Source organism: Mastigoproctus giganteus, chromosome 2 (genome assembly GCF_048544385.1).
Source record: "Mastigoproctus giganteus isolate SK-2022 chromosome 2, ASM4854438v1, whole genome shotgun sequence".
Classification (NCBI taxonomy): Eukaryota; Metazoa; Arthropoda; class Arachnida; order Uropygi; family Thelyphonidae; genus Mastigoproctus; species Mastigoproctus giganteus.
In genome coordinates this window covers 141,721,808-141,740,296 of record NC_143576.1, presented here as the reverse complement: position 1 = coordinate 141,740,296, position 18,489 = coordinate 141,721,808, and the positions used below count along the sequence as shown (strand labels likewise).

Sequence of the window (18,489 nt, the reverse complement as noted above, 5' to 3'; positions counted from 1 at the left end):
TGAGTTCCCGATATTTCAAAGATTGAATTTAAGCAATAAGTAGGTGCTTTTTTCATTTCTAGAGAATGAATATGAGAGGAAAGCTTTAAAACTGAAATGATTAATTCAGACAATAGCAATGCAAACAAAAAGAAATTATTATCTGTGTTATGAGTGTTTTTTTTTTTTTTTTTTTCCCCTTAGAGAGCTCAGCAGTTTTCTTCAGAAGTCACAGTTAAAATTAGCAATAATATTAATTACATCGATTTGTCAATGATTTTTAATACCATTTAATTTTATGGAACTAAATATCAATAATGAGAAAAGTCTTACCGAGCATATCAAACAGATAAACTTTGTTTCTTAGCCTCTGTTCTTGCCCTACGTATACCAGTACTCGTGCCGCGTGATGTTTCACATAACGGGCATATTTTGTGCTGTGGTTCGTATAGTACCATTCGTCAGATGGCAAAACAAGCTGAGTGAGACAATCTGGGATGTCAGCCTGTATTAAAGTGAGGTGATGTCGAGGATGGATCGCCAGAGTAGCCACAATTTGGAGCACCAGACATAGAAGTTGCTATAAGATAGATAATTTATATTAAATGATTTTATGAATTAAAAGCTGAAGCAAAAGCAGCAATCTCATCAATTACTTTTGATACATGTGGATACATTAAGTAGTCAGAATATTTTTCAATGCAAGTGTCACACAAAACTCAATTGACAAATGAAAAAACTGAATTTATCTAACAGCTTTTATGTTTGTTTCGAAGTAATAAAATTGAAGGTGTCAGCATTGTAGCCGTGCTGAAACCAGAACAAAATACGTTCAGACCATGTTGTAGTGATAACCACTGGACAATCTTGGTGGCTTCAAAGTTGGCTTTAGGGTAGTAACGTGGACTTCCTGCGAATGTGCAGTTTAACGATGAATGCTGATGCTGTGCGATCACTGCCATCCATTTTGGATGGCGATGATCACACACAAAGAATGATCATTAGGAATAGTAGGCCCTGATTGAATTCGCTCAGTCGAAAAACCGTTCTCCTGATAAGGTGATGGTGGTGTGCTTGAATCTCCTTACTGACAAGATTGTTGACCACTTTTTTTTCGAATGAGACATAAACCAGCACACATTCAGGAAAGAACCAGATAACACTAGAGCTGCTTTTTATTGCCAAACTAATGACTGATTATACACGAATCTGTGCACATCACATGGAACATCTGTATGCTAATTTGTACATACGTTAGTGATCAGTCTACGTTTAGGATTTAATATTGATGAAATAAAAACAAAGTTACATGGTTTCACTCAGCAATTCACTTTAAGCTATTAAAGGTTAAATCCCAAATTTTTCCAGACCGTTCACGCAGATAAATTCGCATAAGAAACTCGGCACTAACAAACGTAAAAGTCCTATTCGTGCATATCAATCCGAATTTCCTCCTATTTTTGAAACTCCTCATATAAATGTTATGTACGCTTGTAGGGATCTCTGTTAGTTAATAGAATGACTCACAATCGTATCAGCATAATTTTTCCCTAGTAATTTAGGGAAGTCATTGTGCTCTGTCTATCGTGTAACACCTGAAAGCCTTAGTTGCCAAAGCAACTAAGGCTTTAAGATGTCAGTATATTATGCCTGTAATTGCGCGTGCCCTTCAGTCGGTTTGCCCTTTTCAGGAAGAAAAACTCGGTTTTCCGAGGGATGGGAGGGAACCATACGACCTTTGCCTGAGACTGACTTAAGTCAGCTGCATTTTGAAAAATACCATTGTCATTTGTGCAATTCGAACGTCGTGATTATACCTGCTTCCGATAGCCAGCTGCCCAGTGATCAGATACAACAGTCCAACCATAGGCGATTACCCTACTGGTCAACGGTAGGATAATCGAATCACTTCCTGGTTTTAGTTCGACATCGTAAGTGAAAAACAATGATTTCTTATTTTTTTAAGCTTCATGCACGATATTTGACTAGCAGGGATTCTCCAATATACGATGGGGTATCAAAAAGTTCGTACCCTTACCTATAAATAATAGCCCTAGAAAGGTGAAATTTCACAGGAACTTTAATCCTTATAGGGAAGAAATGTGTTACTGCACGTACAGTAACACATTTCTTCCCTATATGGATCAGTTATTGCCATAGAAGTTTTTCCTGAAGCCATGATTCCACTTCACTGATGATTTCCTGAGACAAATCGAAACAACGTCCATGCAATGGTTTCTTCATTTCTCGAAACAAGAAGTCTGACGGTGGTAGGTTAGGAGAATAGGGTAGGTGCTGCAGTAGTTCGAAGCCGCAGTGGACAACGGCTGTGTGAGAAGTACATTGTCTGACAGAAGACGGACACCTTTGATTAACATTCCACACTTTTTCGCCTTTCATCACATAACTTTTTCAAAAGATTTCTGTAATATTCTCCGGTAAGTGTGGAACCACAAGATAGGTAATCTGTCAGGATAACCCCTTTTCTGTCCCAAGACATGAAAGACATCACCTTCTTTGAGGATGGAGTGGTCTTTGCATTTTTAGGAGATGGGGAGGAGATGTTCTTCCGCTGTTTTGACATGTCTTTAGTCTCCGGATCATACTGGTACACCCAACAATCGTCAATTGTCACCAACCAGTCAAAAAAGTTCTCAACATCCGCATTACACAAATCCAACAGTTGGCGAGAGCATTGCATTCGATACTGCTTCTGCAAAAGCGTCAGAAATCTTCGAATCCATCATGCGGAGACCTTAGACATATGCAGATGGTCATGTAAAATGCTGTGGGCAGACCTATAACTAATTCCCACTGCATTTGTGATGAAATGAATTCTTACACGTTTGTCACAAGCTGCTCAACCTTTGCAACTGTCTCACTGTCTGTGGATGGCCTTTCTTCTCTTGGCTCGTCAAAGACACTTGTACGACAGCACTGGAACTCCCGTTTCCACTTTTTCACAGTGTCATAGGATGGACAATTCTGCCCATACACAGCTTTCATTTCTTCGTCAATTTTTCTTAGCTTTCTGCAAATGCAGGAACTTGACCACTGCTCGATACTCCACTTTGTCACCCATAGCGTCCTTCCTCAGATTCCGGGCTCCACCTCTGGTGTACGATCACCTAAGGGAATGAAATTTGACACGTTAGTTACTGAATATGTAGACAACTTATATTAAAAACAGTATCTTCCTACTGATGTTTTATCTAGGTCAGGGTACGAACTTTTTTATATCCCCCTCGTAGTTTATGCGCCATTGATCCTGCAAAAGTTTCTAAGGAACAAATGTCTCGAAAAATTACCATTACCAATAATCTATTAAAGTTACAGCAAATGGGATTTGAACGCCATTAGGCAAGTCACACTGGGAGAAATTTTCGCTCCATCAAAATAGTCTTTCATCATTACTAACTGTTTTCTTTTGCATTCTGGATAACTCAGAAAAGCCCCGAAAATTTCGTTGGTTGACTGTTAAAACTATGCAGCCGCATAAATGGTTGTCGCTACATTTCTGGATGAACAATGTTTTAATTTCTTGCATTTAAACCGTACAGACAACAATTTCCGGAATAAAGAGGTTTCACTCTGATGCATTGCCGCTTCTGAAATTTTTTGGTTGCTAGTAGCATTAAAAATTTCCATTTTAAAAACTAAATTTAATTCAATCCTCCCTTCTATAACTTGATGATAATATATATATATATATATATATATATATATATATATTAGAGTTAAACCGCTGCCATTCTTCATACAAAAACGCAACAAGAATTGCGTTTTTGTATAAAGAAGATGAAAGGCTACATCTTTCATACTTCCCAGAAAGCGGAATATGTGTTTAATTTGCATGATGAAGTTGTCATGATTAAAACATACTGGTTAATTCAACAATGTATTGAATGAATTTTCTGTTCATACTCCGGGATGGCCACATGGTCAGAAGAGTATACAAGAAGCAGCACCGTATTTAGCAGTCACGGGCTTGAATCCCGGTCACTCAAGGCACGTGTACTTCTGCACGGTCGCTTCTGACCACTCGGCTACGACGGCGTTGCGCTTTAAATTTATCATAATAAACAGATTCTTATCAAAAGAAGACTATTTTATTTTGTTTAAAAAAAAAAATTTTCCCACAAAAATTCCAGATTTGGAGCACTGATTTCTCATATATTTAATGATAATCAAATGGTAAGATATGAGAGAGATTTCTAAAAAAAAAAAAAAAAAAAAAAAAAGAAAAGGAGGATAAATCCAATGGCGTATTCTGTGGCAATTGAATTACTAAATATTCTGACTTTTCTGAGAACCAGAGATATCACTCTTCAGGGTATGCGAGACACATTATCACCTTTCCGGCGGAAATGGGGGAAATCCCTGGGGTCGTTAGACAACAAATACTTTATCGCCTTTTCAGAACCCCTGGTGCCACTTGACTAGAATCAGTACACGCTATTACCTCTCTCATGGAAGGGCGAGAAACTGTGCATATTTCTTCGCTCATATTTGACTTCTGGGGCTGTCTTCCCTATCATATTGCGCGCGCGTTTTTTTTTTTTTTTTTTTTTTTTCATGCAATAGGCCCTTGCCACTGAAATCTTTGAGAAATAGGTGGCAGGACATGCCAGAGTACTTAGCGATCTCTCTACTGGCTTACCTGCCTATTCGGGGAAACGTGTGGTTAACGGGTATCCCACTAGAGACCCAACGGGTAAAAAGTCAGAGGAACTACACGACGACACTACACAATATAAACTTACACTTTTTGAAAATCTCTGACCTTCACAGAGTACTGTGGTACACAGAGTACACAACGCGGAGATGAGGAGGGGGAACCCATTTTGGATTGTTCCATTACAAGGTCTCCTCTTCCATGAATATCACACCTAGGGATTTCTTTGGATGAGGTTACGTAAAAGACAAGGTGTATGCAAAAAAAGTTAGCAACGTCACAGAGTTAAAAGACCTGATTGAACAGGCAGTGACTGCCATTTCTCCAAAGATGCTTAAAAACACTTGGAACGAAATCGGCTACCGTCTGACATTCGACGCGCTACCAAAGATGCTCATGTGGAAGTTTAGTGAAGAAGTTTTTTTGAGTTCCTTTATGAAATCGTTTTACAATAGCTGTTACAATCAAATTTTAATCCTACTGAGCAGTCAGGTGAATAATATATCCTGTATAATTCTATTTTGGCTATTTTTATTAGATCTGTGTTTCCGTCATTGTACACCACCCCTATGCAACTGCGGTTCAGGGATTGAGATAAAATATTAATAAAACTAATTTAACAGTAATAATAACATATATTTGGTGTAAATGACTACGAAGAAGTTTAACAAATTTTACTGACATGGTAACCTTTTTAAGTCAATGAAGATAAACTCATAAAATATGTCAGTACATACACTCCTGCCTAAAAGTTTGGAATCACGTTTAGGTTTTATTAAAATTGGACCAACTTGTTTACCAAAGCTTTATTAAAATATTTTCTTTCAAGTATAAAAAAAATAATAATAATATTTTAAAAATTTCTAGAATATTACAGAAAGGTGTAAAAGACTCCTGAATGTGGAAGAACACTGTAGAAGATTACTGGACGTTATAGATGATTCTAGAAAGTGATAGTTTTACTTCAGTATTATAGAAGGTTGTAGATGATTCTAGAGTGTTTTGCAATAACACAAATTGAGGAGTAACAACTGTAACTTAAAAAATCGAAAGAGTATTTCGTGTAGGTTTTGTGTGTTTTCTGAGTGTTGAAAAAAGAAGTGCAATTATTATAACTCTGTATAAAGAAAATTATTTCGTGAGAAGTTTTGGCAAAAAATCTAGGTGTATCCTTTAAAGCAGTGCAAACTACCATTCGACAATTCAAAGAGAAAGTCGGTTAAAAGGGCAAAGCACGATCAGGACGACCGCGCATAACAACTGAAGCAAAAGATAAGATCATAATACTGATATCCAAACGCAATTGACGGCTTACTATACCGAAATCCGAGCTGAGTTCAATAGAAACAGAGAATCTCCAGTGTCTACATCCACTGTCTTAAATGAGGAGGAGGAGGTTTCGCAGATTATGGTGTGGCTTCCCAAATTGTTCTTGTTTATACTCCGGCACGACCACCAGGTCAGTGTAATTTACAATAAATCAATCAATACAAATATTAATTGCATTTATCAGCCAAGGGCTTGAATTCCAGTTCACTCAAAGAGCGTGTGCTACTGCACTCGCGCTACTGACCACTCGGCTACGTCAGGCCAATAGAGCTTTTTATGGTATCACCTAGATCACCAAGTCTGTGAATGCTACTCATCTTCAAAGCTTATGGGAACCTGGCATATCGCTTGGAACAATGTTAGTCAAGACACTATTATAAAAAAAATACGCCCAAATGCCACGTCTGTGTAGGGCAGTGATAAAATCTTGTGGAGGATATTTTGATTAAAAAATCAGTATAATTGCTAATATTAATAATTAAATTTTTTTTGCTATAAATATTCCAGTGTTTAATAAAAAAAATCTTAAAATACTTTGTAGCGTGTTTTTTTTTTCTATTAAAGCTTACATTGCAATTACTAATTTAAAAAAAAAAAATTACAACAAAACTGTTGTCATACGTTGTAATTCCAAACTTTTAAACGGAAGTGTATGTAAAAGTAGCATGCAAATATTAACTGAAACATTATAGCAGATGTTTAAATTTTCCAGTTTTCATTTCTCCTATTGAGCTAAAGAGAAAATTTACTCACAGGATCATGAGTTGAATCTAAGGCTGATACTAATATTTTTAAATGCACTTCTTCCATCAACTTCTTCTGGGCGTCTTCTGAGTGACTGACGTACTGCAAAATTCGTGCACTCAGAATCTGAAGGCAGTGATAACTACAGTGGCGCCACCTGCAGAACAAATAAAAATATGAACTGTACGATAATAATACCTACAAGGTAATTGTTTACTTTGCTAAACTACTGCAGTAGCACAGCCTTCGCAGATAGTACATTTGATATATTCACCGTCCTCTTCACACCAGGTAGAAAATACTTGATTTCGAATCCGGTCAATGGCGCTAGGAATTTTTATGGGCCATTTTCACAATGTGGCTGAGTTAGTCGGTCTCAGGGGATGGTTTTTGATTCCGGAAACTAAGGTTTTTCGTCCAGCGAACAGGTAAATCGACCACAGAACACAAGCAACTCAGACACAAAGTACGCAATATGGTCTAAGTCGCTGACGCGCCAAAAATATTACAACAACAAAACTGCAGTAGCGCACTATAGCCAGAGTTCCCGATGCTCCAAAATTCAAAAACAAACAAGCAAAAGAACGTTGTTATAGTTGACAAGTTACAGGATGTTTGTAGCGTCATGAGAGTCTACCAATGACGAGCGAAATACATGTTTTATGACTGGATAGTTACTGCTAACATCAGACCAGCATAAACGATGAACTTTTTATTTTCTTTCCAAAGATAATAACAAATAACTTCTTCCTGCGTAAGTTAAATTTATTTACTTATTTCAAATGAAATAAGTAAGTAAACGTCTTATTAAGTATAAGTATATAAACGTCCGTGAGCGTAAAAAAACAAAGTTTAACAAACATCTTTATCTTTATAAAGCATTTCCAATCAACTGCATATCATTTCACCCAGCGAAAAAAAAAAATTCTTGTTTTAAGAAGGGCTGTCAATTTACATGGGTGTACAGAACAGTTGAAGAAAGTCTATAAACTGGGCCTGAAATTTCCTTTATAGAGGAGCAAATGGAAAGCGTTTGATCAAGATAATCGTTAATGAAATCGAAAGAATCGAGCGTCCACTTTATTATGTTACTTTGACATTTTGCAAGCTCGTGAATGAGATGTTCTAGTAACAACAGCGTTTTAATTGTTTTATACAAGAAGTAACCTTCCCAATCTCTGAAATATGTCTTTGAATTTAAAATTCCTATCAGGGTGTTACTCCACCTTCTTGATGGGGAATGTGTCCTTCCATCACAAGTAAGAATGTAATGGATATCTTTTCTCTGAGCTTTTTTCTTATTCTGTCATTATAGGGTTTACGCATTGTCCTCATGAATCTTTTAATATACGTATAAAGTCCACTGCACTGAGACTGACTATGGGTTGGATTGGTTTCTGTGGAATTTATTTTGTTTTGCTAGCTATTGATTATTTAGTCATTATTTAATTTATCATATTAATATTCAAACAGAATTGAATGAATGTTGTTTTTTTCTGTCAAACATCAATTATTTAGCATCGCGCCACAACTGGAATTGCGAATTACAATTCTTTGTTTGGAAGCGAATGAATAAAAATCGGTCAGTAATCTAATTTCAAATTTAAAATGCTATGCTGTATTAGCAGCACACAGGCTGCTGAACGAGCAACCAACGCAGTGCAATAAATAATGAGTAGTTTATGGGCGACATTGTTGGACTCGTGCATGCCTTTCACTCTATGTTTAGCTCTTAATGGATATCTTCCTCTAGAGATAGCAAGTGCAGAATTTGAGTCGCTTACAATAGAGTCCCTGTCAAAAGAGTCCAACAATTGCAAAATGGTAAGCATCTTGCAATTTAAGGTTTCATATTGTTGCAATGGTTACCAATTAGTTGCTGACGCCTCCTACCATAACGCACGAGAACAGAAAGTGTTTGATCCAGACATTCACAAATAGTGAATAAAATTAAATCATAAACCAAAACACTAGAAGCAAGATGCTATTTCTGCTTTTAACATAAACTGAAAAAAAAAAAAAAAAAAAGTTGAATTTTGCTGTTGAACTTTCATCTTGTAAAAAGGTTGAAATTTCATTTGTAACTGTTGACCTCATTTCCATTTTGACAAGAATATCTAAAAAAGAAACATGCTTTGTAGGAAAACCTTAACCAAGATATATTCTGTGGTCACTTTATTAGCTACATCTCCCTAATTAGGTGAGTCCCCAACCCCTTTAGCTGCCAAAACCACCTGGATTCGTGGTGGCATGGACTTAACGGGATGTTGAAAGCGTGCCACAGGAATGCTGATCCACTTTGACTTAACTGCGTTTCAGAACTGTTAAAATTACTGTTCTCTGTTCCAAAAAACTCATTCCACATCATCTCATAGGTGCTCAGTTGGACTGAGATCGGATGACTGGGGAGGCCATGGCAGTAGGCAAAATTCACTCTTATGTTCAATGAGAGTGGAACTAGTTCGGTATAATTCTGGCCTTGTAACTTGGAGCATTATTCTGTACGAAGAATCTATTCTCAGATGACTATTATTATCTTTATTTTCTCCAGACGCACTGACTACAGTGTAGCCACGAATGGATGCGTCCTGGTCAGAATCAATTTCCAGATAACTCTGTGGCATCCAATTTACCCCACTGGTATCAAGGGATCCCAATGAGCACCACAAAAATACTCCCCACATAATTACACCGCCACCAGCAGCTTGTAATATTGACAGTTAACGCCTGCCCATGGACTCGTGCTGTTTTCGGCACATCCTGGTTTTCCAATTAGCGTGAAACAGCAAGACCAGGATTCGTCAGAGCAGACGTTTTTACACTTCTCCAATGTCTAGTATTGGTGTTACCCAGTCCAATGGAACCGTACCTTCTTGGTTTTTTTTTTTTTTTTTTTGTGCTGACAGCAGTGGTACACGGTTCTGTGGTCGGCTGCGATAACACATCCGTGACAAGGTTCGATGAGCTGTGCGCTTTGAACTGTTCTGGTTAGCACTGTTGTGCTAGACTGTTCTTTGACTGACTGTAGCCTTCCTGTTACACTGCACAAATAGTGTTAGCCTCAACTGAGCACTCATATCACGAGCTGTTTCCGATCATATGATCACCGTTGGGTAGGTATTATTTGGTTACTGGAGCAATCTTATCCGAGACAGTTTCGGATGTATTGTGAAACCTCAGAAGGATTGCAGTTTCCGATATGCATTAGTAGAGGCATTTGATGCAAGAAAGCAAGCTTATGCAGCTTCAGCCAAAAAAAAAATAAATAAATAAAATAAATAAATAAAAAATAGCCACTTCCACTTCACCCCTCTGTTCGTTCGAAATACCTGTCCAGCTGAGCCTTAAACTTATTTAGGCTATCAACTTCCACGACAAGGGATGGAAGTCTGTTCCACCAACCAACCACCCGCTGGCTAAAGGCAAATTTCCTCACGTCTATCCTACATCTGTCCTTCCTCAATTTGAATTTATGCCCTCTCAGGTGATTATTCTGAGCAAGAGGAAGAATCCCATCAGCATTGACCACCTCTATCAGATCACCTCGCTGGTGCCTAGTCTCCTGTAATTTGCAAAACTTAAGCCTTTCTTCGTAAGAGCACCCCTTTATTCCATTCACTAATCTTGTTGCCCTTCTCTGTACTCGTTCCAGCATCTCTACATCCTTCTTGAAATGAGGCCTCCAGACCTGTATACAGTAGAGTAGTCAGGCTACTCTAGGTGTGGCCTGACTATTGCCTTATACAAGGGAATAATCACCTCCTTATCCCTCCTAGAAAAATTCATATATATCATCGACAATACACCACGAGCTACTCTTGCAGCCCGTCTGCACTGTTCAGAAAACTTCATATCTGCCTGCACAACCACCACCAGGTCCCTTTCATTCTCTACCACTGTCAGTGTAGTACCACAGAGTTGATACGTAGCTCTGGGGTTGCTGTTTCCCATATGTAGTACTTTACATTTGTCAATTTTAAACTTCATTTGCCACCTCTCAGCCCATCTGCTCAACCTTTCCAGATCCTGTTGCAGTAGCATAGTGTCAGTAGTGTCCTTGACAACCCTGCCAACCTTCGTATCGTCTGCAAACTTGGACATTAAGCTTGATATACCATCATCAATATCATTTATAAATACAGAAAACAATAATGGACCCAATACTGAATCCCGAGGGACTCCACTAATAACATTAGTCCACGATGAGCAGTGTCCATTGATTACCAGTCTCTGTCTTCTCCCTCTCAACCACCCCTTTATCCATAGCAGCAATTTGCCTCCAATGCCACACTGCTCCAATTTGTGCAGCAGTCTTCCATGTGCAACAATATCAAAAGCCTTTCTAAGATCCAAGTATATAATATCAAAGTTATTCCCTGCATCCAGTTCTTTTGTGACTGCATCATAGTATCCAATCAAATTGGTCGGGCACGACTTCGCCTTAACAAAACCCTGCTGTGTCTGAGCTATAACTGAAGTCTTGTCTAGACGAACCTGCAGTGCTTCTTTAACCAGTGCCTCCATTAATTTTCCGGGAACAGAAGTTAAACTAATAGGTCTATAATTACTTGTGTCAGCCTTTGATCCTCCTTTGTGAATTGGGTCACATTTGCACATCTCCAGTCCATGGGTACTACCCGAGTCCAAGGAAACTCTCATAATTATGTCTAAGGGTTTGCTTACTTCCTTTGCTGCCTCCATTAATATAACTGGATAGATCCCATCCACCCCAGGTGCCTTCCTTGTGTTTATCTTCCACAATTTCTCCTCTACCTTACTCTCAGTTATTACAAGATTATCAAGCTTACTGCCAGAGTTGAATACACCTATGGCATTCCCCTCGCTGAATAACTCCTCATGTGTGAATGTCGATGGAAAATCTTCATTTAGTTTGTTAGCTACCCGAGCAGGATCATCAACAGTTGAACCATCGATATCAAGTGGACCAATATGATTCATCCCCTTCCTTCTAGAGTTTACATAAGTAAAGAACTCTTTGCTGTGTTTCTTTGCATCTCTTGCCAAAGATTTCTCGTAATCTGCCTTCGCCTGCCTAACCTCCTTTGTACAGATGAACTTGTATCTATCATAGGCTTCTGTGTCACGTGTGTCTGATGCTCATACTGTCGCGTCTGGAGATGCATTTAAAGATCTTTTGTCTTGCCTTAAAGATCTAAGATCTAAGATCACTTAGATCTTTTGTCTTGCCTATTTTCGTATTGAATTTTACACATATAGCACTCATACATATCAGTCAGCCCGCTTTATACTGCATATCACGAACATGTTATGCTGTTACTGAGAGAGCATTTCATGAAATGAGTCGGTGTAGTTAATGAAAGGTCCCTGATTAATATGACAAAGCATAGGTATTGATAGGACAAATATTTTTCCACTAGCCAAATTTAACAATATATATATATATATACATATTTGAATTTGAATAGAAAATTAAGCGGAAACAAGAAGGCATAAATTCTGTATCTGATGAATGCATTTGCCAATAGGGAATACAATGCATATTTTGAGTAGTAGCGGCCCAGAGAAATAAACAGTATACCAAGATGTTTTCCATTTTATTAAATGTGGTTTAATCAACTGCAATATTTCTAGTAGTCTATTTTGCATTTGAAACTCAATTTTCACCTCATCTTTTGCTGGATACAGCTTTACTGTATCCATCTGTGGAGAAGCGCTGTATACCAGTAGTATATTTATACACACAATAAACGAATCCACAAAGACGCAGTAATTTTAAACGTACTAAATATTTTTAGTAAGTTTTTACTAAAAATATTTAGTTTTTACTAAATTTCATCGCTAGTTTTGAAATTTAGCTCAGATAATTTTCATCTCAAGAAAAGTGACAAGAGTCTAAAATGTTAGTATACATTAGATATTATTTAATTTTAAATAATTCTCTGCGTTAACTGTTATAGTTTTAGGATTTCATTCAAATGTATCTCGTGATATTAGACGAATTAGAAACAAGTGCATGCTGCTACATTATTGATTGTCTGAATGGCTCGTGTTGTGCAATCACCGCTGTGCGTAGGAAGATGTTTATGTGATTCGTAGGCGTCTTGCAATAACTTAGCACAAAGCATAACAGTGTTGTACCTTGTTGACCCCTATCGTACAAAACATAGATAATATATGTATAATAGAGCCTTCTATTATACATATTATCTACGAATAGATAGCGCAATCTGCATAATATCCTCATCGGAGTATTCATTCTTACAGAAATGTGAATTAATTCTAGCGTGTTTGGATTATCTATTAGATGCTGATTTCAATTAGTATTCGATCATTATCGATTGGCTTTTAATTTTTTTATCAATAGTCAAGGGGAAATTTAAAATGAAACCAATTTAACAACTCTAATGCCTCTAACTTCTTGAACGTTGGCAATAATTAAATGTGGCCCCTAAATCGGAAGGCCCAGTTTTATCTATTCAGTAGCCATATACCATAATAAGAAACATTTCTTATTACTCTGAATTACTGTCTTTTTTTTATTGAGTAATAACAACAGCTTAATTCTACTTAATTTTAACGTTTCTGGAAAACCAGTTAGTTTATTCTGAGAAGTATAACGGTTGATACTGAAATTCAAAAGGTCTTATTTATGAGTACGTATGAAGAATTATTTTTCTTCTTGACTCGATCTGGTTATTTTTACTAGTCAAAATCAAGGAAAATAAGTAATTATTACTAGTTTATTTTATTTTTGTTTTGAAAAACTTGAAGCAACGGACGTAATTCACTTTTTTACACCATCTGAAGAAATGTGACGCAAGTAAAAAAAAAATGGCATTTTTATTTATAGCAGTAATAATGCAAAAAGACGAATTTTTTACCTGGAAAATAGTTACAATCGTAACGGCAGTACTCATTGCTATAGTGCACTTTTCTTTCAAGAGAGCGAATGGGTGGCCATTAATACAGACAGAATGGCACTTTTCATTTTAGACTTATGACTTTTCAATCTCATTCAGTTATGGTTGGATCTATTTTTCCAAAGGTATTTCCGGTTCTATTGAAATGCCTTTGGACAAATAAATATAAAATAACGACCACTACAAGTGGATTATAATATATACAATACATCTTGTTTACAGCGCTTATCTCTCCGCTTGTTGAGTCCAGACATGATACTCCATGTTATGCTGATAACAAAATGAAACTCCTCACACTAATTTCTCCACATGATGATCGTATGATAATAGCATCAATTAACAATATACTCCTGGAACTTGCAATCTATCTCAACCAGTTCGGACTAAAAATAAATCCAGAAACGTCTGAATTTATGATATTCTCATTAAAGAAAACGCCTTCCTATATTCAGCCAACACTATGTAATTTTCCTATATAAACATACAGGAAAATTACATAGTGTTTTTAAACATACATACATACATGATCTCGGAGGAGTTGTTTTTGATCCTAAGCTCTGCTTTGGTAACCAAGTGGAAAAGCGGCTCACCAAGGCAGCTCGACTCAGATGGATGGTCAAACAGCATTTGCATTATAATAATAAAGTAACGACTACTAGAAGATATATAAAAACCATAGTATACTCTCCGCTTCTATATGCTGCACAGAAACGGGCATCTGCTGCCCTTAGCACATTCAACCACTCTTTTCTAACGAGTTTTGGCTCTTAAAATGGGTCATAAACAAACTTCCTCCACAGTTAAGGACAACTGATATGGCCAGTTTGGTAAAAATCACAGGCTTCCCACGCTGAATACGGTGAAGCGCCTTACTACAACTGTAAAAATGATCACTGGCAAGATATCGGCACCATCATTCTGGGACCTGTGCTCTTGGAGGGTCTCTCAGAGCGACTCCAACTCTGTGCCCACATCTCAGCCGTCTCCACCTATCCGATAGGTTTCTGCCATTTCAGTTACTTTCATGTGCACAATCTTTAGATGCTGACTTTAAGTTTTCTTGTGACTGGGAATACATTCTTAAATTGTACTTCCCTGATCCTTCTCCTCGCAGCTCGCCTTAATGCCGCAAGCCAGCAATATGACATGAAGATAGCTTATTATCTTTTCAGTTTTCCACTTATATATTCTTTGTACATTGTGATGTACACTGTGCTGCCACTTTATTAGGTACACCCCTGCTGTGCACACAAATGGTTTGTCCCACAACGTTGCAAGTCACATGACCACAGTTGTGGATATAAATGCAGCAGAACAACCTTTCAAGTATCAGTTAAGCGCACAAACCGTAGCAAGAATGGGGAAAAGGAGTGATCTAACGGACTTCGAAAGTGGCATGGTAGTAGGTGCAAGACGTGCTGGACAAAGCATGTCTTAAACGGCAGTTCTCCTGAACCCTTCACGCACCACAGTTTCAAGGGTGTATCAAGAATGGTGCAACGAACAGAAAACATCCTCTCAACGGCACTCCTGAGGAAGAAAATCGTTGTTGATGAGAGAGGTCAGAGAAGGATGGCTAGAATTGTGCAAGCAAACAGACGGGTCAAAATACAACTCTGGTGCGCAGAACAAAATATCGCAACGGACCAGTAGTCGCACTTTGTCGCGAATGGGCCACAACAGCCGACGACCACATCGCGTACCTTTGTTATCAATGAAGAACAAGAGAGCACGCCTCCTGCGGGCACAAAAACACCAGCACTGGACTATCGAGGATTGGGGAAAACAGTTGCTTGGTCTGCATCATGTTGATGGAAGGTCGTCAGACATGGACCCGTCATGTCTGACGACTACTGTGCATGGTGGTGGGGGCAGTGTTATGGTGTGGGGAATGTTTTCTTGGCACACATTCGGTCCATTGATACTCACAGATTCATGTCTGAATGCCACATCATACCTAAACATCGTTTCTGACCAAGTGCATCCGTTCATGTTCACAGTTTATCCGCAGTCAGATGGTTACTTCCAGCAGGATAATGCGCCCGGTGCACAATGCCCGAATCGCTATGGAATGGTTCCAGGAACATGACAATGACTTTTCTTTTCTGCAGTGGCCCGCTCAGTCCGCGGATCTCAATCCTATTGAACATCTTTGGGATGAGCTGGAAAGGGCTGTTCGCTGCAGGCCCTACACCTCCGTCGAATCTCAAGAAACTGCGTGACACACTCATGTCTGTATGGTACTCAATTCCTGCACAACGTTTTCAGCATCTTGTTCAATCCATGCCTAGACGAATTCAGGCTGTTTTGAAGGCTAAAGGAGGCCGAACACGCTTCTAGGTAGGTAAAGTGGCAGCACAGTGTATATAATTGTATTACACTTTTGAGTGTTGAGCAGTATTTACTTTTATTCGTTCACATATGTATTTTCTTATGTTTAATTTATTTTTTTTTCTTACATATTGTACTATTACTGTTAACCTTGTGGCCGTGAAGGGCAGCATTGCAATCCATTTGTATTATTATTGCAATAAAGATTTCTAACATACATTTCCACATTGTAAAATCTGTTTAAATAATTCTGTAATGTTATTTTAGTGTGGCGGACTATATATTTTATGGTGTTTTTGATAGGAACGGTCGTTAGTGGTTAGACAATTATTTTGAAAATTGCTGGATTGGTCCAATGATCCAATTGAATGACTTCCGCTCCTCAAATTTGACTCCCTCTACAGAACTTTTTTCTTGTAGAGTGTATCATAAGTGTACCCATGGGGCTAAACTTCCCTCAGTAAAAGCATGGCAACCTCTGGTGTATCGATGATTTAATGGTATATAGCTGTGAATATGTGCGCCTCAAAGGAAAGACTACAAAGATTGTATAAGATGGAAAAATAGTAACTCTAGTCGAAGTGTCTGATTTAGATCCATCTGTATATACATGAATCCAGCCTTTAGTTCGCTGCATCATAGGAAGCATGTATTTTCTGAACGAGGTCTGCTCTGCGATTTCCCCATCCGTGACAATGGACGACAAGTTCTTAAATGCCTCTTCAGCTACTACTGTTCTACTGGTTTGCAATTTGACTGACTGTAGCCTTTCTGTTACTCTGCACAAGTCATGTCAGCCTCACGCACTAATGAGCTGTTTCCGACCACAAGGATATTACAGTATTTAGTTATTGGAGAAACCAATTTTACAGACGTAGGTATGGCGAACACAACCATGTCACATTCAAAGTCTCTTAAATCTTTCGTCTTGCCCATTCTTGCAGTGGATTGCGCATATACACGATCCCTACGCATACCATCTGTTAAAAGTGAGTTTTATATCACATGGTACGAATTGATGGTGCTGCTACTGAAACACCACTCTATTTCGCTTTATACTCCAGTTGTTTTTGTAATAGGGTTTTAAGAGCATTGGAAACTAAGGCCATATTGCTCCGTATATACTGTCTGTAAACTGCGTGTGTTCCAAGGTCAATTTTCTGTTTGCTGTACAAAAAACCAGAGTTCCTGGAAGAAAAATCCATGCTACCCTGAGACCGACTAACTCAGCCAAGTTATACTCCGAGATGATCATATAAGGTCAGAGGACTTCACAAAACAAAGAGATACAAAACATTCCCGTATTTTGTAGTCACGCGAGTTTGAACAATGGTCACTTAAAGCTAGTGTACCTATGTGCTCTCGCTGTTGATAACTAGGCTAAGTCGTTCAAGTTAAAAGTGAGTTTCTGCACTCAAACCCGAGCCCCAGTGCTCTCCTTTCTCATGAATATATATAAAAATTATTTATTAGGGTCACTCCGAAAGTGATTTCATCTACCCATGTGTCTTAGCCTGAGATATAGTAATCCGCTTATGTTTCAGAGCCATTGGGCTCTATTCTGAGAACAACAGCCTGATCGATTGAAAAAAAAATCCTTTTTACTCTAAGTGATCTCTTTTACCTAAGTTAACAGCCCTGCTACGGTCAGGCAGGAGTAGTGCCGCTGTGACCAAGTGAAGGTTAGTAGGAATTAGTATTAAATTATGAAAAAATAGAGAAAGTAGCTTTCCGTCCTTGCTCTCTTTAAGTACTTCGTGACGAAGAGTTGATTTTAAATAAGGAGTTTTAATAATCTTTAGGTCCTTGAGGCTGTCACATTCTCTCAGGTCAAGCTGAGCTTTCTACCTGGCGGTCTAAAACGTTGATGTAACTGATATTCAGATGATACTCAAGTCAAGTGGATGGACCGAATTTCGGAAATTCTGGTCGTTCTGTGACAACCACACGCTCTGCTTGCACCTTCACGATGGTGACGTTCACACCACACGGAGGATTGCTGCATCTCTGTGTCCACGAAATGCTGGTAAGTAGAGGGCTAATCAATCCCAATAATGGCATAGTGCTTTGTGGAAGGCATCTCCGATGGTTCCCACATTTGCGTTATGGTACTTTGTGGAGGAGTACAGTACCTCAGTCCTTTTTGCACCTCTATCGTACACTCGTACGATGTAAGTTAGACTAAGGGTGCCAGGTATATGCATCCTCTAGACAGCGTACTCCGATGGTTGGATCCCATCCACCATCAGGCGATCCGTATTGCCACTGGAGCACTTCGAACTTCTCCTGTCCATAGCCTATATGTCGAAGCGAATGAGCCCTCGTTATCGCTTCGCAGGAAACAATTGTCTCTACAGTTTGCTTCGAAACTGAAATCCCTGCCAGACCATCCCACGTGGACACCCGTTTTCGAGCCACGTTGGGAAAATCTGTACAACATTCGCCAGACTGCCAATCAGCCATTCGGTATTCGTATTCAAAGGCTACTCAATTATTTGAATATCACATTAGACAATGTTGCCCCATCAC

At 38.5% G+C, this 18,489-nt stretch overlaps 1 protein-coding gene across 1 annotated transcript in view; it reads right to left on the bottom strand.

Moving 5' to 3' along the window:
- The window catches only part of LOC150089623 (1-phosphatidylinositol 4,5-bisphosphate phosphodiesterase epsilon-1-like), a 634,994-nt gene that overhangs the window by 552,369 nt on the left and 64,136 nt on the right, over positions 1–18,489 (bottom strand). Inside the window, exons 5-6 of the mRNA XM_090390053.1 lie at positions 6,737–6,884; positions 313–559 (exon numbers count right to left, since the gene is read on the bottom strand). Of these exons, the coding sequence (XP_090246179.1) occupies positions 313–559; positions 6,737–6,884 (395 nt within the window). The remainder of the gene's footprint in view (positions 1–312; positions 560–6,736; positions 6,885–18,489) is intronic.